The sequence below is a fragment of the Thermobia domestica genome, chromosome 7 (assembly GCF_964235325.1).
Source record: "Thermobia domestica chromosome 7, izTheDome1.hap1.1, whole genome shotgun sequence".
NCBI lineage: Eukaryota > Metazoa > Arthropoda > Insecta > Zygentoma > Lepismatidae > Thermobia > Thermobia domestica.
Window position 1 is genome coordinate 75,728,227 of NC_137460.1, and position 23,245 is coordinate 75,751,471.

Consider the following 23,245-nt stretch of genomic DNA (forward strand, 5'->3'; position numbering starts at 1 on the left):
AACAAGATCAAAGACAGAACCTGTTCCTCGGGCCCTGAAGCCATACGAAAAAAGCTAATACTCGCAATCCCTTACTGTTTTTGTTCTATGGTGATAAAGATTGAAATCAAAAATAGTTCATTTCAACCACTTCCGGTTTGAATAGAGGCTAAGAGAAGAGAGAGAGAAGCTATTCTTGGGACACTCAATCGACTGCAAATAGTTGATTCTTGATATCTTTTACCATTTTTGCTCTACGGAAATCAGTATCGAAACCGAAAATAACAGCAAATTTGAACCACTTTCAGTTTTGGTAATGTGTTTTGGATAGACATAATATTTTGTCTTGAGACGCTGAATCGTTAAAAAACGCTTCTCGCTATTACTGTATTTGTAATGTGACGATAAACGTTGAAACCTTGAAACGGTAATGGTTAATTTTACCCACACTCGCTTCCTACGGCTTTGACGTAGGAGATAAACCTATTCTTGAGACACTGAATCGACTGCAAAAGAAGCGCATCCTGATAGCATTTAGTTTTTGCTCTACGGGAATCAGTATTGAAACCAGAATAGTAAATTTGAACCACTTCCGGATTCGGTCAAATGTTGTGGAGTCATGATACATTGTATTGAGAACGTTTGAAAAAACATCGCTATGTTACCGTTTTTGTTTTATGGTGATAAAACGTTGAAACTGTAAACGACTAATTTGAACCACTTTCGGTTTTAATAGTTAACGAAGGAGACGAGACATATCCTTGAGACGCTCAATCGATTGCACAAAATCATCTCGATATCTACTGTTTTTACTTTGATACCCGACAGACGAACGGACAAAGCCGTTTTATAAGACTTCCTACACTTATGCATAGCATAGTTTGGAAGTCTAAAAGGAAAGAGATAGGGAGATAGAAACTCCACGAAATTCTGTTGAAAGCGTATAACACAACTAGCAAAATGGCAACTTTACACAGCTCAGGAAAAAGAAATATCTCTTGTGGAAAAGAAAAGAAAAGAACTGAAAATAAGGAAGGACTGTAAATATTTAGAGCTCTTAGAACTGAAATAAGTGGAAACATAAATAAATAAAGATGGTACCAGTAAATATATCTTCCTGACAGGCTTATTGTGAAGGTTAAATCAAGAGAGTGAATGTATATCAGTTTTTTTTTTTTTTTTTTTTTTTTTCGTACTTTCGTACCATATTCCGTTGTTGCAACAGCTTGCTGAATATCGATTTTCTGGGAGCCAAAGATGAAATCACATAGAAACTACAATCAACCACACACAATAAAATATTTATTATATTCAAAAATTATTTATTTACTTGTTTTAATAACACAAAAATATAACGTGATTTCGTCCTTCTGAACAAAATCATACTTCTTACATATAAATGCTAACTGAACATCATTTATAATCTATATAAGGTTTCTTTACATAGAAAGAATTTTTTTCTTAGCATTTAACGTAAATGATTTGCTACTTATTCCACGAAGTGAATTAATAACTCATATTTGAAGTGTCATTTACAATATGAGTTTATATTCACAAAAGTCCATTACATCCATTCAATCCAGTTGTATTGGCTGTAACAAACTTTAGTTTCGTTCACATTCTTTGGATACAAAAAGAGTTTGTACGCTAATTCGAAAACAAAGGCGATTCATTATATCATACAGCATATGAGGAGTTTCGGGTAGTATGGGCGAACTCAACAAAAGTTGTGTGTATACTGAATGCTCGGAAATTGCAGTTGCGATGTTCGAGTAATAATACCAAACTGTGACTGTATGTACAGCTTGTGGAAGTCATTCCTCTTTCTTTTAGAAAATACAGTTTCATATTAATTGGAAGATTATTTTGACCTCATTTTCAGAAAACATCCTTTTGTTGAATTTGTCCTTACTACTCCGAATGCCTCATATCTTTCTGATGTAACACCCTGTCATACGACCAGCCATATAATAATACCTTTGCAAGACATGTTATGCTAAGGCCGTTTGAAGGCAGTGCTCCGAATTCCTTTTAAACGCTGTTACAAAATGAGAGAGCTGCAGGGTTACTTACATCTTGTCTATCTTGTTAAAACAGAGAACTAGATATGTATCTGTTACCTGCTCGCGCTGTAGTACATCTTAGCCAGATCCCTTTACCAAACGGTAACATCACATTACGTCACAGCCTTCATTTCATTCGCGTAGCCCACAAGCTATCCATTGTCCCACGCTTTAGATACAGATTATTTGGATGACAATTTTGTCTCGATAAAGGTGAAAATGCTGCAGAGGCCCGTGATGAAATCTATACTATTTACGGGCAAGTACAGTCAAAAGTAGTTCAGTCGCTTTCGTTATTTATTGAATGTAGGAGAACAGGTTTACCTACTAGCACGAATACTACGCCTTCAAATTTTATTATATATATATATACACTGGTGCTTATGATTTTCATAGTAAAATCTTGATTTCAGAAATCTGATCCTTAGTTTATTGACTTCGCAAGATCTGCTATACTGAAAGAGCTAATTTCTCACCAATAAGCAACATTTTCAAATGAATCATCCTGATTCTAAACTACTACTACGTTACAAAGCCGAAATTTCAATATTGGAGATTTCTCTTTTTTTACACTGTTGTTTAATAACTGTAAAACATACAGGTAGATTGGACACGATAAACCAGTTTTCTCGCGGCTTTTTGCTTTTCGAAGATATAAATGTATTAATACAAGCACAACAAAATAATTTTTGAGGACATATTTTACATGATTCTCTAATAACGTACACTGATACAATTATATGAATTGTACTTAATCAAGATGTTACCCAAACTGTTTAACGGTATTCCGAAATTTGCAAAATATTCCAATTTATTCAACAGTCATTTGTTAACTCACTTTTTGACACCAAGGCTATGTGAAATATAGGCCTACAGTTCAAATGAATCCGAGCTGCATTTTTTTTTTTTTTTAATCGGGAATCGAACTTCAGTTTTCCGCTTTAACTACAAGGAAGCCCTCAACTAACGCCCATGGCACTTAGTGTTGAATAATATTCAAGTATAATCAGTTTGGACTTAGTTGTACTAAATTTCAAAACACTTGCGAAAAGTATTCGCAAATTTGGATTACGTAAATACAATACATATACACAGTATGCCAAAATAAGGAAGTTAATTTTCCATTACCTTTGAGAAACGTGCGAATTTATTTATTTCCCTTTCTTCTGTAACAATAACAGTCGCAACATAACGCTCAATCTAAACTAAGTTTCAATTTGAGAGGAACCGTGCTTTCATTCCTTTCTTCACAACTTTTAAAATTAGTAAGAGAATATTCAATGGAGTTCACTCAACAACCAATGTCTTTGAAATGTTTATACCTAAAGAATTTGATCACCCGTTTACTGAAAGTCAAATTATGTTATGGCAAATAAAATGTCTCATAAAACTGACTATTTAATTTCAAAGAATTTTTTTACTACTAGATTGCTACGAAGTACAACTTTTGATATTGTCTTCTCTCTCTCTCTCTCTCTCTCCCTCTCTTCGTGTTATTTATAAAATTGCGAAAAAAATACTGAATCTAGGTATCCTCCTAAAAGAAAGTATACATATACTTTCCTTGATCACTGAATATTAAGTATAACACTGCATCGTCACGTTCACATTTTCCAGATCTACCAAATGCTAACACGAAACACTACGAACATATTAATAACGTACTTGATAAACTGGAAGGTTAGTATTGGTAAGCAATAAAACAATACAAATTTCGTCTACTACCGTATTTGCTTTACGTAACTTGCACCACAGCGTATTCTGCACACCCTAATTTTTAAAGATTGTTTTGAATATTTCTGCTCCTAGTATTTTGTATTATTTTTTCTTTTTCAGTATGGTAAGGATTATCCTTTCTTAAATTTCTGTTATATATATTATGGTGATTATAAAAATTTATAGTCACACAAAAATATTAGCAGGTTATGAAAAAGCTTATTAAAGCCTTTGCATACGAGCATTACGACCATTCTATGGGACTGATAGTCGTTTCGAACGTACTATACTTTTAATAACCATATACTAAAGTAAAACTCAGATCTCTATTAAAAGTTCGCATATCTAACACACTTCGATATATTAATGGTCAAATTACATAAGGGGTAAATACGGTATTCCGAAATATTCTTGACAGTATTAAAAACACAGGACGATGAGTAACATGGGAATTAATAAACGGGAAAAAGCGAACTTTTTACTACATTATAAACACGCTATATTCATCTGAACTGCGTTATGAACGTAATAAGAAAGTAATAAGACATCATGTACATAGTATATAGTAAATACAGAAGTTAATATTTCTTTCTTCTTTTATCAATTATTACGATATTGACCTTCCAGTTACTTTTAACTTAAATGAACATATTACTATTGAAAATATCTGAATAGCAGAAAACGAAAATAATAGGCTAACACACGAATTTTAACCATCATATTATTTACTTGGACTTCTGATTCTTGGAAATTCCTTGCACTTTCATGCTTTCAACTCTCTCCTAGATCTTTATTAGACGACAAAATATACAGCTAATATTGGCACAACAGGAACATCAACATGAGCTGGCAATCTTCCAGTGTGTTTGCCCTCGCCCCCGCAAAAAAAAAAAAAAAAAAAAAAAAAAGTTTCTACACTGATTTGCATGTCAAATTGATAGGAAGCTACTTCAAATACATAGGACGAAAGGGATTGCCTGTGCTCTTTTCTTTATGAACAGAATCAGTCTACATTCACTTACCTTTCCCGCCCATTTTGTCCTTTTAATCAAAACTGAATGCATTCTTTGCTGTTATAATTAATTACTTTAAAATATTCATCCTAAGTTCTTCTCCACACTAGCATTCGTAAAAGCATTATTATGGTATAATTAAAATTTGATTATGCCATTTTCAAAAAAAAAATTACCCCCTCACTCCCCAAAAAATTCGCTTGTGAGTACCTCTTCAACCTCCTCTGCCTGAACAAAAGAACATACAAATTTGGCCCGTCAGTTCACAGCGTGCTGCATTACCATTTGATGTATGATCAGCAGCAATGGGCAAGGCATTCTTATACTGCCGCCAAGTAAGATAGTACGCACTGCTGAAAGGTATGTTCCCTTATATTTCCTTGAAGTTTTTATTATTATTTTTATTTTCCATGAACAAGGCTCCAGAGGAGGGTGAAAACTTGAAAGTACAAGGAAGTTTAATCAGAATTTCAAGCAAGTGAAAACAAACTTTCAGTATTAAAGTTTACGAAGACTCTCTCCTTCAAGGATTATCAGGTACGTTATTCATATGACGCGTTTAGCGCACAAGGGAATGAAGTCCATTTTTGGTCATTCTGGACAAATTTTATCTTTAAGATCTCTATATGAAACTCCCTTCAAAGTTTAATAGATCCATGCCCAGACATTGTAAACAACTCTTATAATGTGAAAAAACAGTGTTAATTTTCTCATGTACTTAAAGGTACCGTACAAACTTCATATTTCTTTTTCTCATAACTGTGGTAACTGGACTTGATTCCCTTGTGCTCTAAACTCTCCATACATTATCTTACAATATTAATCTCTGCATAACACAAACACATACACAAAGTAGATTTACAACAAGAGATTTCCTTTAGTTAAATCTAAAAATAAGGATATCTGCAAATTATGTACCCTACAGGAAAATATCTTATGAAACAAACAACTAAATGACAAAAAAATACTAATTAACACAGTCTTTGAAGTCATTCATATGTATGACATGCCAAATAGTACATGACAACAACCATTAGCTTTTATAGCACAATGTGAAAGAAGCAGACTTCCTCATATCTTAACAAATACAAGAACATGTACTTATATGTATAATAACAGTAACAATAATATCAGAATGTCAAAATTAAAGATAATAACTAAAATATACTTAGAACTTCATTCTAACTTAAAAAAAAAAAAAAAAAAAAAAAAAAAAAAAAAAAAAAAAAACCTAAGCTTCAGCTTAATCTCGACAACACAGAAGGGAAAATAACCAACAAGCAAATATAACAGTTACGAAACAAGTGTGTAACAGAACCAATCTTTTCTGGAACTGAATATCTTAGAAATCAACAATTCTCATCAGTATCAATTACCGGCAGCATGGTAACTTTCACTATCTACTCCAGGGGGAAAATATATTTCAAACTTGACTGACACATATCTGAATAAATGTCATAAACTTCACCATGTATTTTCAGGGGAAAAATATAGCTACAATTTGATTGATAAACAGTAAACTTTCTCACAGAAGACTGACTGCTAGATGCTTTCTCTTCAATGTTCCGAGCAAACTCATTACCCATTAATACCACTAATAATTATTTCTCGTCTAATAGGAACATTATGATCACAAACTTATAAATGGTTGTAGAATGAATTATTTTTCTAGGGAACGAAAAACAAGATAAGTATTTACAGAAGATTTTTTAAAAAATCACTCGCTGAAACCAAGATATACAGAATATCTATTAGTTCTCTTTCAAATTCCTATTAGAAGTTAACGAAATAATCTACCTGTGGAAAGAAATGAATTCCATTTGAAGATTACATACTTCTTTCTGATTTTCCAAGTGTGACTGTAGTAAGCAAGAAACTAACTTGTTACCTTCAGAGCATTATATTTAACTTTTTCGTAAAAGCCGTTCATATATATTATTTTCGTGAGTGAGTTCAGTTTGAAGTCAAATATAACCCCTAGACTTTCAGTACAGTTTCCAAATATTGGTAAATATTTTATTGATGAGATATTAGCCTATATATTAGTAAAAACATCTATTTAATTATTTTAAATAAAACTTCACAATATGATTTTCTGACATGACAGTATATAGTCAAGAATTTGCCGCAAAATCTACTTTGTCTTTCATTTTCTTGGCTAGTAGTAGAAGAAACAAGAAATTACTTGCAAAACTTACTTTGCTTTTGGTTAACAGTTGCTTTTGGTCATCATCTTGGTTAACAGTTGACAAAACAAGAAATTACTAACTAGAAAAACAAGAAGTGACAATGATGATATATCCATTTACTACTTAGGATCAAATCACAAAGAAAGCGGGATAGACCGTATACACCAGTCATTTTCAACTCCCGAACATATGACATACGAGTTAGTTTTTACTATCAGAGGCAGAAGTAGTACAGCAGATTGAATACAACAGGGATGGGAGCGAAGTAGGTGCAATGGGATAAAACAATGTTGGTAGTGTTCGATCTACGAGTTAATGTATTTGCAAAACCAGTGACGACTTGTTTGCCAGTCCCATTGTCTTGTATCAACGCTAGCTTCGCTGCTTTTTTCTTGCTCTTTGTGAGAGAGTTACTAAGAAACCAAGCAGCGAACTCCGACGTCAAGGAGCATCTAATTGGAAATATCTTGTTCGCACATGTAGAAGCGTGATTGTATGTAATAGGGATGGCCAAAATTTTCCGGAATCCGGATAATTTATTTTCCGGAATCGGAAATTTTCACTTCCCGGAATTTTTCCGAATTCCGGAATTGACCATTTCTACTACATAATAATTTCTTTTCAATAAATTATTTTGCAATAATTCCAAATGGATGGAGCATTTCAACATCTTCCAGTATCTAATTGGTCAAAATATTGGAAAGCTAAAGAAGATTACAAGGAATTTTATCCGGTATATCATCAGAAACCGGCTGTTGCTGATTATATCCTCCGCTAAAATAAAGGAATACCAGAGTGAGAATAACAAAATCGAAAAATACATGATACTATCATCAAGAGAAAAAATTGTGACAAAAAATACTAGATAAAAAAGTATAGTCACATGTCATAGTTGGCTATATTTAATGTGTGCTCAGATCAACGTCGCAGTAGGTATCAAAAGAAAAACGAGAGAGAGAGAGAGAGAGAGTGAGAAAGAAAAGAAAGCAGTGGTTGCATGAAATCACTGTAGATACGATAGTTCGAATGTGAATAGCGAAGAACGTAGAATAGAAAAAATCGAAAAAAAAAAAATGGAATGGAGTAATGTTAAAGAAAGTGAAGATAATATAAGTGGAGAAAATTGAGGAAAAATTAGTAATAGTAACAGTGGTTTTTGACATTATTATTATTATTATTATTATTATTATTATTACAGAACGGGTGGTTTGTTGACTCTTGAGTATTCCCATTTCTTATTGAAGGGAGTTTCTTTTCGTAATATTTACCTTTGACCTGACATGTTCTTTCATCATTACATTCTAGTATAGCTTACAATATGACTAATCGTGACAAATGACACACTTATTTGCCTAATGTTAATTTTCTTTCTGTACACTGAAGATAAACGAGTTTCGTAATGAAAGCTAGCTGCTTTATATTTTCGGAGCGTTTTCGCTTGTAACTATTAGTAAGCACTTTTAGTTTCAGTTTCGATTTTTATATATTGCCGTTGATACTGTAGAATGTCGTATCCAGGACAGCGAAAAAAAAACATGTTGCAGTAATCAAACCTAAAATACGTTGACACTAGTTGTGTTGCCAGTGTGGAAATAACTCTTTTGCTATTGGTGCGACATTTTGCAGGAAGTTGCTGCCGGAAAACTTTCACTTCAAAATGATGAAAAACTTAACATTACTTTTTTTTTTTCTTTTGGCATACAACATACTACAATAATTAGATAATCAATTACTAAGCAAAGCAAACCGATTTTTATTATAAAATTAGTATTATGTAACAGTTTTGCCAACTAAACACTTTGGCTTCACTCATAGATTGTATCTGATAAAGACAAAATGTTCAGTTGGCAAAATTGTTACGCAATATTTATTTTAAAACAAAAATCGATCTGCTTTGCTCAGTGATTAGTTTATAGTATAGAATAGGCAAAACTGGCATAATGGAAAATATTACGGCATATTACAGTAACAAAGATGATATTTTCTTTGTCCAGCACTTCCGTTACCTTACACTCCCGCATAATTTGTGTTACTTCAGTAAGCCTTTACACTATATAACCAATCATTTGTTGTAAAATTACAGTCTTATAAACTCTGATATATATATATACGACGTGACAAATTATTGTGCGCTAGCACTAGTGATAGCATTAAAAGCAAGTCAACAACAATTCTAACTTCGAAAATTTATTGGTGCTCCTTGGTGTAAAAGTTGATTTTACAAACATTTACAGGTTGGCGTATGAATTAGTTTACCTGCGAATCCGAGAAAAAATTACTTATGGGCAAACCTATACTTCCGGATTCAAACAGCATATTTGGACATTTTTAAGATACTACACTTTTTGTTTGTTCCCATCGTAATCGTGTTATCTTTTATTCCTCTCATATCCTATCCTTTCGACAATGCTTTAGAATTAAAACTAAGTTAACATAAAAACGAACTGACACAATGGAGCACCACTGAAGTTTCTAGGTTAGAATTAACTGATACTCTGCAGTTGATACTGCAGAGTAACTCTGCAAAAATACATATTCTGCAGTTAATATTGCAGAGTGACTCTGCAAAAATATGTTTTAGAACATAAAATTTTTCTGTTGAATATCACAAATTACATGCAAAATGCATCTTTTCAAACAACTAAATGATGATTGCATAAGTATAACTTTAGATCTCGTGCAGAAAAATTCTATAGAAAAGAAACAAAGAAAGCTGAAAATAATAATAATAATGAGAAAGTATTTGGTTTGTAGGCCCTCTGGAGTTGCTAACTCTTTACAATATTAAAACAACAACAACAAAAAAAAAAAAAAAAAAAAAACTATGGAAAAATCATTCCATAATGAAAATCTCTGTACACTCACGATCAACATTTTCTCGCGAGATCTAACATTGAATTCCTACATGAAGCTCCCAAGAGGCTTTTGATTGAGGTTATACACGAAATTATCAATTAATTACATGTACAACTAAGCACTACATCTGAATGAATTCCTTGTGTTTTAGCTAGTTTCTTTAAACCATAAAATGACATTTATCACAAAAAGTAGACAATGAAAATGTAAAATATGGAAGTGAATAAACCCAATACGCAAACTTTTATGTTTACAGCAAAATATCATTTGCAGTAGGTGCAAATACACAGTCACAGCATTAAAAATACTTTTTAACAAAGTAAAAATAAACGAACTAAGGAAAGTAGCTTACTATTAATAAATATGAATAAAGAGAAAGAAAAAAAAAAAAAACATTCTGCATTCTTTGATTAAGAAACAATAACCAAATACAAAGGAAATGGCACTAGTACACATTGTATTTACTAGTTACATAACATTTGTATTGTACTCAATCCATATCAATGTGAAATTTAATAACACAAGTTTTCAAAACATTTTTTTTTTTTTTTTTTAAGTGCTGAACAAGAAGGTACAAATATTTACAGGATTTCCAATCAGTGATTCTGCAGAAAAAAAGTGTGTGTGTTTATGTGTGTGATAGAAATAGTACTTACATTCAAATACAGAGCAAAGACTAACTGTTTTATCTAGTTTTCAAGTCTCAATTCTTGTCCTGTTATTGACTGGTTTACGATACTCGAACATGATTTATAATTATTTTAGTACACCATTAAGAAAGAGCAGCTAAATACACCTCTCGAACAATTATGTTGTCTACATTGCTATCTCGAATATTTTTATATACATATTTCCTTCAGTGAATGTTTAAAAAATTAATTTTAGTTTTCTAACGTTTTAAAGTTGTTCTCTCTCTCTCTTTTTCTCCCTATTAAGATTAAACTGCTATAACCGCCAATATTTGAACTTTTTTCCCTTTAATTTTGAACTAAATACTGCTAAGCATGAATCAAACTAAGCATTAAAGGTATAATAATTTTATTACCCTTTTCATAAAAGTGCGGATTTGTGTATACTTTAACTTAGTATATTTACATTTAAGTGAAAAGTAATTTCTCAATGCTACAAGTAAAATAGTCGAAATCGAAAGAATTTAGTGAAATAAATTTTCTCAAAATTTGAGTAACGCGCTCAAAACAGACTGATTTTATCAAAATACTTCACACACGAGAACGTACGCAACCCATGTCTATTCTTTCGCCTTTAAGCTATGATACAATATAATAAATTTGTAAACCAGAAGTGTATGTCAAATCAGAACTTAAGAAATGGAATGATCTTATTACGTTATTATTATTATTATTATTATTATTATTATTATTATTATTATTATTATTATTATTTTTGCAACTACCATAAATTGAGTATTTCATAACGCGAGAGCTTAATGAAAGATTCAAATGAAATGTGTTTCCTCTTTTTTTCTCCCCCTTCCTCGTCTAAGGAAAAATGAGTGTAACAATATACAAAGAGTATTCGAATGTAGCTACTATTTTATTATACACCCCAAAACAAACAATAAACACAACTTGAAGTATCTGTATTGTAAGTTCAACAATAAATTTTAAAACCAACCTGTAATTGCAAAATACTGGAAGAGAAACAAAACAACGTTCTTTTTAATACGTATATGCAATTAAATCTTTATTTTAATGCATGAAGAAATGTTGCATGAAGAATTACGTAAGGGTGAAATGCTTTACCGGTCAGTATATTTCAGCAACGAAACACTTCCTGGGGCTCTTAAGTTTACTTTTCTTTTTCTTTTAAAATCAAGTGGAATAAATAAAAATGAAAACAAAAATCTTTTTTACCGTAGTTTTACCTTGTGTATAAGTTAGGATTTAGTCGAACTGAATCACACATATATAGTAAATATGATTTTAAAGGTATCTGTATATTTAAATAGTATTTATTAACAGCTTTGGAAGGGATACTCAAATTTATAGGATGCATGATCACTAGCGTAGATTTAAATACAATGTATGTTTATTATTATCACTTGATTGTAACTTTTAAACGAACTTAAATTATTATTTACCATTCAATACCAGGACAAATTAAAAGGTACAAAGAATTGATAACGCTTGCTTTTAATTTTCTAAACGCAAAATCAAGAATTTGTGTGTGTTCTTGTGTGAAATCGATTATCACCAAATTTTTTGTTTAATTATGCTTTATTTTTTTCCAATTTTTTAAAAATATATTATTAAATAAATAAATAAATATCACCAAATTAAATTTGAGTCCAAGAAAACACAATATATCAATTAGAAGGGAAAATAAATATTTTAGAACCATTTAAAAATTAGCGACAGACATGGTGATCAACAAACAATACCAGTAAAGTAATTTTCGAACTATCAGCATCTGAATAATTACTAACAAATAATTACACTGAACTTTAAAACATCTTAACACCTGTAGCAAGTTTTTTAGTTCTGGAATGTGATTGGAAATCCTGAAATATGAACAATTAATTATCGGCGTTACTCTCCAATCAAATCATGTTTTCTCGAGGACATAAACTAAAAAAGATAGAAAAAATGATACATAATTATGGATGAAGGAAAAAAAAATGCATAAACAGAAATAAAAGTACAAACATGAAAGTTAAGTACAAAGTACTCAATACAGAAATATGTAATAAAACATATATATATTAACGCATTTTAAATGGAAAAGAAGAAAAGGATAAAGGAATTTATATACACATTACAAGAAAAAAAAAAGGCTTCAACCACTCTTGAATAAAGCACAACGCGAATAAGGCACTATTCTACCCACAGCGTGAAAACTGTGATTGTATTTAAATGTCTTTCCTTTTGTTCATAGATGATCATCTGAGAATATATGCGTTTGCAATTTTATCCGACGCAATTTCCAACATTTGCTGCAAACTCGCTATTTGTTCACTACCTGTAGCAAGTCGCTCCCTGAAATTATATAAAGCGTATAAAAGATAGTACATACAATACAATCACGTAATATTAGAAATTAGCGTTTACAAAATTATATATTGAACGACAAGACTTTTGTTTGTCATAGTTTTGTATCTTTTACTATCCAACTAGATTACAATCACTCGCTCTCATTAAATAATTACGATCATAAGTATTTTTAAATGCAAATAGAACTCTAAAATATGACTACCCTATATTTTAAAATTATTCTTAAATATGACTAAGTTCGTAAATACGTCATTACAAACGGTACCACATCATATTTCAGTATCGAACTTTGATTCTGCTTGATCACCGAAAACTTTCCTTTGAAGATAAAATATGCTGTATGTGGTTGTATAACTTGAAAATAATATTGGCTGTTGTATGAAAACCAACACTAGTCATTTTCGATTACTATCAGAAAAAATGAAATTATTTTTAAATGGCATTTACTTGAATACTGTCATTTATCGTTAATTAGTAACTTGGAAGTGTCGTTTCCCCTTGTTCCAATTTCCTGGATACAATTCGTTGTACCAGTACCGGAGGATTGTGGAACACGGATATTTTGATAGAACGTACATAGTTCTGTGTAACTCCTTAAAACATGTGCGATATGTCCCATCCTCTAAAAGGGATCATGTTCATTATAATTTTTTTCTTTCATTTGATATGAGGAATCATCTCCCGGAAAATATCATCGAATTTCTTAACGTACTGTATACAAAATTAAACACGTAACAATAAAGGTGTTTTCTAATTGAAAATGTTTGTTTTTTTAAATATGATAGCATTAAAGAAGTACACGGGGAGGGTAAAAACTTCAATAGCGTAAAGCGTAAAAGTTCTTTCTCAAGTGAATTCTCCAAAAGTCTTACTTTCAATTCTAAACAATGGCTCATATGGATCGACTCTTGAAATCAATTTCGGATCTTACAATAATGCGTAGGTATAGTTACAAATGTAGGTTTCCTCTTTCTCTCTCTCCTAAAGAAAAGTGAGAAAACCATACAGTATACACATATTGTACACTTTTGTTAAAAACTTCTGGCCACTCATCTCACTTAAAGGTATATCACAACTGCAATTGGGACATTTTAGTGTTTTGGGTTAAACTAAAGAGCGTAAACGTCTCAAGATAATACTCACTTGTTTGATTCTTTCCATTTATGAATAAGAGTACATTGCTTTTTCGAGAAAGATGAGTGGCCAATATATATATATCTATATATATTTAACAAGAATGTACAATATCTGTATACTTCATATTTTTCTTACTTTTCTTTGGCACAGAGAGAAAGCAAACACATTTGTAATTACCCCCGTAAAAGAAACACTGCGCATTATTGTAAAATCCCCAATGTATTTCAAAAGTCTATCCATGTAAGCCATTTCTAGAATTCAAGGTAAGACTTTCGGAGACTGCACTTAAAAATGAGTCTTTACGCATTTGACCCTTCCCCTACATTTCTTTAATGTTGTCATTTAAAAATATCAAACATTTTGGATTCAACATGTGTGTTCAAATCAAACCAGTGACTTAATTTACAGGTAAATACAGGGTGATTCAGGAGGAATGTCACATAATTTGTGAGGTGATTCTACATGTGAAAATAAACCGAAGAAGTACTATGAACATGTGTCCGATTTTGGATCGTTACGAAACTGGAGCGGGTTGAAGACTACACATATCCATGAATGATTATAAAAACAAGTGTGGATATTATTACCGAAATGCTGTGATGGACAGAATAATGGTGGAACAGATGACTGATCCATCCTATAAGAGGTATGTGGGGTTCTCCAACACATAGAAGCACTCTGACGTCGCACCGAGGTAACAGCTGCAAACGTACCAAGTGTGCAATCGTGAGTTGATTTAGTGAGCAGTCGTGAGGCCGTGTGCGTGTCGTGCTTGACTGTTGTTTAATTGACCAAATCCTGGCCTGGTGATAGAGCCTGTGTTCCTGCCAAATCACATGACAGCCGCAGCATACGCACACTTCCTGATAGAAAACCTACCTGCACTTTTGGAAGACGTGACATTAGAGCAACGACGGCAAATGTACCTGCAACATGATGGAGCATCGATTCACTATACCAGACAAGTATCCCAGTATCTGAATAACACATTTCCTCAACGGTGGACTAGCCATTGCGGACCCTCTAACTAGGCTCCCAGATCATCCAACTTAATCCCATTAGACGTCTGTTTAAAGGAGAATGTGTACGCTACGAAGGTGGATACACGTGAACAACTTGTCGCTCGGATCACCGACGCTGCTGCCCGCATTAAAGCCCGCCGAGATGATGTTCGATGTGCAACACAACACACCCTTCAACGCGTTGACAAGTGCACTGAGATGGGTGGAGATCTTATTGAACATCTCTTGTAGGATAGATCAGTTATCTGTCCCATCATTATTCTGGCCATCACAGCACCTACACAGCATTTCGGTAAGTAATATTCACACGTGTCTTCATAATCATTCATGGATGTGTGTAGTCTTCAACCCGCTCCAGTTCCGCAATGATCGAAAATCGGAAACATGTTCATAGGACTTTTTCGGTTAATTTTCACATGTAGAATCACCTCACAAATTATATGACATTCCTCCTGAATCACCCTGTATATATATATCAAGGATGCTAACGTGGCAGTATTACACGCAGTAGTAATCGGCAAGTATGTCCTATTACATCATGGGCCAATTCAGACACCGGCAATCAAGATGGCAGACGTCAATCTTAGTGTGTACATAGAATAGCGTGTAGTGATGAAGTTGCTTGAGAATGAAGATACAGAACTCATGAATATCTACAGAAGATTTCAAGCACAGTACGGTGATGAAACGCTCAGCCTCAGTAAGACACCTGAAACCTGTAAACGTTTCAAATATGGCTCTACGTCAGGCACTGGCGGGCCATGATAGTTCCCACCCCATAGTAGTCATTCCAGTGAACATTCAGTGCATGGAACGTCTGATCCTAGAAAATCGACGCATATCTTGACGTCAAAGTACACAAGAGACTAATCTTTCTATGGAAACGGTGAGCACAACTGTTCACGAACATTTGCATTTTCGTTAAGGGCCTTCACTACAGCGAAATTAAACTACCGCTAAGTTTAGAGATTTTCTGTAATATTTTCAAACCAAATAAAAATATTCGAAAAGCAGAAACGTAGTGAACTAGACAATACGATTTTGCATGTCATATCGTTATCACAACTCATCTATATCTGCTTTTGATTTGCAACTGTAGATAGATTTAGCATTTTTTGCGGGTTCTGTAAACAGTGGCATACCAAAAGCAGATATGTGAATTGTGGTAAAGGTATCACATGTAAAATCGTATTGTCTAGTTCAACTACGTTTCCGCTTTTCGAATATTTTTATTTGGTTTGAAGATATTACAGAAAAACTCTAAAATTAGCGGTAGTTTAATTTCGTTGTAGTGAAGACCCTTAAGTTATTACACGCTGGATACTAGGGCAGTTTTCCGCTTTTGATCACTATAGAGGAGTTATAGTCTGGACTGAGTTATAATAGGGTTTTGGCATGGAAGGCCATGATTTTCTGGATCGCATCACCACGTATCCTAATCATGAAGCGACGTAGGCTGTGCAAGGATGGTTTAAGTGTACTGACAAACCTTTTTATGCCGAAATTTTCCAGACATTAGTTAACCGATGGAATAAGTTTATAAATGTACTGAATGACATCCAAGAAATAGAATTGTTTGTTCTCATGCATCTTTATTTATTTTACTTTTCGTTATTAATTAAGACTTTTGTTTGCATTTTACTTTTTATTAATTTTTTTATCATCCACAATACCCACAAAGTCATGTCCTACGGCCTATGAACTTTGAACTGAATCGCTGTTACTTTGTAGTGGCACGCTGAATGTGAATTGAGCACAAAGTTTAATTATTTGGCACAGTCTCCCGATGAACTGAAATATGCTACATATCGTTGCATGAGAATCAGAGGAACATAACTCCAAAAATGCAGTTTTCATTTTCTTCATGTCTGGATATAATTTTGAAAGCCCCACTTGGTGTAAATGGAACGTAACGCCATCTGTTCTCCTTGTCGATCATCTGTTGTAATGTAGCTGATTACCATCTTATTAAAAATACATCTTTCTAAGAAAATAATATAATTTTTCCTCTCGCCTGTAAACCTACGAAAACGGAGTTTCGTTTCTCTGGTTCTCATGCGACGATATGTAAAAGTACACGTAAAGGTGTGAGAGTCGCGTAAGACGAAGAAAAAATTACGGAAACTATATTCTATGCCCACATCATCTCTCTTGTGTAACTAAAACTTCATCTTTAGTTTCAGGCTCGGTACATGCCAAATTGTGTGTTTGTAATACGTGAGCTAAATTACGTTTTATAACGTCGCTAGCTTGAAAACCTATTTCTCTACGAAAGTTTCTTATCTGTTAGCGACATCGTAAGCACATGAACATGATGAACAGTGAATGTCTGAAAGAAGCATAATAATAGTACGTACTGCTGTGTGTTAACAATACTGATTCAACCAAATGGCATCCGAAGAACGAATTTTCATCATAACTAACATTTCGAGAAAGAATATTTGTGAACATATGCAGGAATAATTTACGTTACGGTCTCCTGATAGAAATATTTCACATACATGCACCAGGTGGTGCGGCAATTAGAAAACGAGACTGGGTATGTAAAAATAAATTAATACCAAGTGGAATCAACTTATCTCGGTTTATTCAAAGTATTCCTTTGTCTGCTCACAGCGTTTCACGATTCAGTAAGTCATGATTTCTGGATGTTCTGGACTCTAAAGATTTCCGAAGTCCTTGTCACTGTTTTCTGGATGGAAGGACATAGTCAAAATAACTTTTCAGTGGTTTTTTTAATTTGGGTAAAAGACACTGATCACAAAGGGAATAAATCCAGCCAAAAACAAAGTACGTGCGGTGTGGTAACACACGAACATATTTTTGGGCCGAAACTTCACAATCACTGCATTATGTTGGAGCAATTATGTGCTCTTTCCTGCTCCTCCGCTAAAAGTGTACAAAGTTTGTTTTATTAATTCTCCGCTATTTGGTAAACAATCTCATTTACATCACGAGGTCTGATATTACCCTAAGATTTTCACTTCGGCCATACAAAATAATATTTTGAAATCTGTCGATTATTTGTTGTTTTCACAGACTTGGTCCTGGATGCTCATAATCTTCCACACACTCCCTGCTAGCACCGAACCTCTTACGCTATTCAAAAACATGGCAACGAGAAAGGCAATTGTCTCATAATCTCTTGCACTCTCATGTTTCCATAGTTTTCCCTAAGTAGGCACAGAACTTGATATTTACTCTTTTGTTCTGTTATTGAAAAGGTACGACGTATCATTGCACCAGTCTATACTTAACCGAGTCACGCGCCTCACTGACAATAGGCAGAGCTGGAAACTTCTGCAAGTGTTAACAAGATCACACTCAAGTTCCACTATTATGAAAAACATCCATGCCAAAATTTCACATCAAAGAAATCAGCCTCGTTTGCTAATTGTCGCACTGTGTAGGAACACAATATTATTACTATCATAAACTATCATGACTTGGAGCCTGAAAATATACACTATAAATACACAGTTCATTTGTATATGATATTTACGGTGTGTAGAATGAATTTCCACAGTGCATCAGTAGGAGTTTTACGAGGTTTTTTGGTGCTAAACTTAGTTTGTTGTATGTTAAAACAAATTTTAGGGTAAAAGTGACATTCCTACAAGGCACGAAGTTTAGAACATTCATCTCACAAAGCTTTACTAATCTAACACACGTACTGGTTGACTTGACTTTTCCTGATCTTGGATTTGACCTAAGCGCTAAGGGCAATACTTAAAGAAACTCATTCCTGTTCCGAGTGCCAGTAATCCTTCCCACGTATCCTTGAATGTTCAGTCTGTGTATAGTGGTAGTAAGGACTTGTGATCGTGACAAGTGTCCTTCTGTTTGAAACACACTTAAAAAAAAAAACAGTATTCTCACTCAGACAGTAGGAAAAATATTTTTTGAGGCATGTTAACTACACACGAAACAACAGATTGAGGACATTAAGGATACTAACATGAATCTTTAACTTCAAACATATGTAGAAATATGAGCATCTTCCAGGATTTGCAGCAATATATATCAGTGCTGTTTTTCGAGTTTGTCATCTAAAAAGAAACACTTGAAACCTATCTGGGTTTTCGACCTTTCAATACTATATTGTTGATATAATCAAACTGTGCCTCACAACTTTTTTTAACGAGATTTTGGAGCGCTATTGGGCAAATCAGACACTTTCACGTATTATTAAGGTACTACACTACTACTGTATGTACCAGATTTAATGAATGCTAAGAATATTCTGAATATCATTGTGAAATTCTAAACATAATGAATAAAGAAAATCTCGCCTTAGTTTGAGACAGTTAAAGAATAAATTAATATATGGATTACGTTAAATGTAAGCAGTTTTACATTTAAGAAAGAAAAAAAAAATGTAAACCAAAAAGGAATAATAAAATTTCGAGTATATAGCGGACTAGAATGTAGGCTGGTTAGTTGATTGGATTATATCCCTTTCAGCACCAGGTTACATGAGATGTGAACTAGAGCTTCACGTCGGAATCGAACCAGGGTCTCCCGTGCCGTGAACTAGAATGTAGGTTATGTATTTCGACCATTTTTGGCACAAGGGTAAGGCTGGGAATATTTATTTATTTTGACACTGTGAACAAAGGAGGCTACGCGATGGAGGAATCTGAGATTCTCAACTTTGCCATCATGCAAAAACCTTCCAATTTGAATGAATCCATTGTCACAATGTTAGTCCTTCAACTTCTGGAAAAATTAAGCATATTTATTTCGGCGAAGGGGATGGGTGATGAAGTGTATGCGTGTATGATATATATATACTCAAAAATTCAAATTTAGTATTCTCACATAAACAAACTTGATCGATTTCGGTTTTGTCACGTGTTTGAAGCCTTTTCCTCCTGGAAAACAAATTTACGTAACAAATGGCGATCAGATTCATGCTGCAAAATATTAAAAAATAATCACAGCTCGTTCGCATTCCTTATCAGTCAAAACTCAGTAACACGATGAATATGTAAGTTAATTCTTAACTAAGAGCCAATAGGGGGAGAGAGAGAGCATGAATGTTCCGTTTATTCCTGGAATTGACGGGCTTATCTACATTTATTTTTACAGGTAAATAAAAAAAAAAAATGGATGCGCCGTAGCGTTTTGTAGCGAATTAGTACGTTGAAATTAAAACGTTTAAATCATAGAGTGTGAAAGGCAAATCCAGATATTTATTGCATGTTCTGCTTTTATACTGCACAAATAATTTTTACTAAGTGTTATTTGGCTGACTGATTCGCAGCGTAATATCCCTTTCAGCACATAGGCTACATGAAAGTGATATACTGTATTATTTATAAGATACACTAATATCAGGTAATAGGTAATTACTGTATTAGAAACTTGTATATTATGATCCATAACAGTTATTACTTAAAAATAACTTTATTTTAAGTTGTCAACTTTTCAATGAAACCGATGGTGCCCAACATAAAAACGTTTCACTATACTATCAAACGAAAACAGCTTGTTTGTTTTATCCTTTTTGAATACTGTTTGGTCTTCATCCATGGAAAATATTAAGTATTCGGAGTTTGGCGCAGGATGTCACGGTATTTTTTTTTTTTTTTTTTTTTTTTTTTTTGTAGATCAATATATTTATTTCCCCATATACTTAAACGCTGAGCAGCCCTCGCCTCTGGTCTAGTAACTAGCGCGCCTTTGATACACGTGGTCCTGAATTCGATTCTTGACTGGAACGCACTGAAATTTGAACGTACTATGGTGGTTCATATTGCATTTCAAACTGTACATCCATCTACAGCCTCGGTACTGAAAACAGAAGCTCAACTTCAATAAATAAACAAACAAACATTGAACACCTGAGAAGCACGGAATTAAACCAATAACCAGAAAAAAATTAAAAAAAAAAAAAAATGTCGTCTTTTATCTATCGGTGAATACAAAATTATTGTAAATTATGACAACGATGTTATCTTCATATATAAATTTTAACATTTTTGCCTTAAAGAAACTTAAGACAATCCGAAATCTAATTAAATTCATCTAAAAAATCACTCTGACGTTTATCAAAACAGTCCCATACCGAAATCTACTAAACATTACATACATAATTTTATTATTATTTAAAATCAGGTTTACCGCGTTCGTGTCGTACATGAACTGAAAGAACTGGGCAAAAGGATTTTGCGAATAGTTTATTTATAGATTGAAGTCACAGAATGAAGAAAACCTGCACAGGTGTTCGACGGACGTAAAGTGAATTCTGACGTAGGTGTGTCTATGGCAGTCTTTTAAGTCAGTGGGCTAAAATAAGCATTCCATAAATTTTCACCAACATTTTATCATTATATTAACTTTTTAACTTGAGTGATTGATTTAAAGTTTAATGAGGACGTCAGCACCGAGGCTATTTTTCCCCATCTTTTCATCTGATGATTGAGCTCTACTGGTTCTGAAACTTGTAATTCTAACTCAAGTCTTGAAATCTTTTTAATTTGATATTGAAGAGGCATTGAATTCAATTAATCGGATTTACACATTGTGTTTCATGAAACATTGAGTAACATTGATATATATCAAATAAAGTTCTTTTTTTTTTTTTTTTTTTTTCACGGGAACTAACATATATGCTTAACTACAGAATAATTTTCCTAAGGATATCAAAAACTATAAACATATTTTGAACTTACTTAACACTTTTAAATCAAATAATGCTGAATCCAATCTATAACATTAGCATTCAGTTTGCAATGCAAATTAGTTTATTCCCCTTCGAAATGTTGAAGCGGTATGAATATTTACTTCCATCATTACACTGTCGGTAACTAACAATTTTAGTTACAATTTAGCAATATCATACCTGTTTTCTCTATTCTTACACAATGCCACTAAAGCTTCTACTGTCACGCTGTCATCTAAATCAGATCCAGTTTCTTCATTAAACCGAGAGATGGCACTATGCAATTCCACAATTTCCTGTGACGTAACATTCAGTTTGTCGGGATCTACCCACAGAACGCTAGAATACAGAATATCAAAGGTTAATCTTCTGATAAATTCATTTCCTATGTATATGTAGTATTAATATCTTAAAAACTAGTGTATACATATTAATGGAGAAGAGTGAAAGCATGTGGCTGTTTAGAAAGTAGACTTGAGTAGTGTAGTGCTTAGCACACACGCAAAGAACTGAAATAATGACGTACGAAAATAATTGTTTTATTTTACTTTACTATACATTAATCTTACAAGTAATATATGCGTACGTGACTGTTCGGAGTATGTTTATCAATGTTAGAAGAAATTAGTTAACGAGAGATACAATTTGCTATTTAACAGTATTGCAAGGTAACCAAAACTTCTTGCCGTTTTCGACGTCCCATTAATCATGCGCTCACAGAGAGAAAACGAAATGACTCACGTGCCTGCCAAGCCATAGGGAGTTAATCTGACCATCGACCTTCAGTAATATACACATGTTGCGCACATATAGCAGTCATAGCTTATCCAGTGTCGAAGAGAAATAGAGGTATTGAAGCAGCTTGTTCGCGTGTGTTTGTTATATGACTTTAAAGTGGGCCTGTCAGTTGCCGCATCAAGCCGCCGAATATGTCAGGCATTTGGGGAGAATGCCGTGAACGAACGCACTGCCAGGCACTGATTCCAGAAATTTTGTTCGGGAGATGTGATCATTTCGGATGAACCTCGCAGTGGACGACCACATGAGTTGAATGACGAAGCTTTGAAAGCGGCCAACGAGGACAGTCGTCTAACGTGTGATGAACTTGCAGAAAGATCCTATGTTTCCGCTGAAACAGTCAGACTGCATTTGTATGGGATAGGGAAGTCATACAAGTTAAGCAGGTGAGTGCCCCACACATTGTTGGCAGCCAACAAGGCACAAGGAGTGACAGCCTGTTTGTCCTTGCTCACTCGGCATCTGAACACTCCCATCTTTGATCGCTTGCTCACTGGTGATGAAAAATGGACCCTCTATGACACTCCCAAGCGTAGCAGACATTGGTTGTTGCCACGTGACTCTGCTTCTCAACACCTTAAGTTCACCTCTGCACCCACGAAAGGATATGCTCTATGTTTGGTGGAACTGTTAGCAAGTGGTGAATTACGAGCTCCTTCCACCTGATCAGATCATCACTGCTGACCTCTAGTCTCAGCAGTTGCAAAGGGTGCACGGTGCACTGCGGCAGAAGGAGCCGGCATTGGTGAATCGCAAAGGTTTGCTGTTCCTGCACGACAATGCCAAGCCACATG

The 23,245-nt window shown here is 33.7% G+C and overlaps 1 protein-coding gene across 1 annotated transcript in view; it reads right to left on the reverse strand.

The window, feature by feature from the left end:
• Positions 1 to 12,475: 12,475 nt before the first annotated feature.
• LOC145690201 (uncharacterized) overlaps positions 12,476 to 23,245 on the reverse strand; it is a gene marked incomplete in the record, with an annotated part of 46,625 nt that continues 35,855 nt past the window's right edge. The window contains 2 exon segments of the mRNA XM_081764862.1: positions 12,476 to 12,812; positions 21,834 to 21,992. Coding sequence (XP_081620988.1) covers positions 12,716 to 12,812; positions 21,834 to 21,992 — 256 coding nt within the window.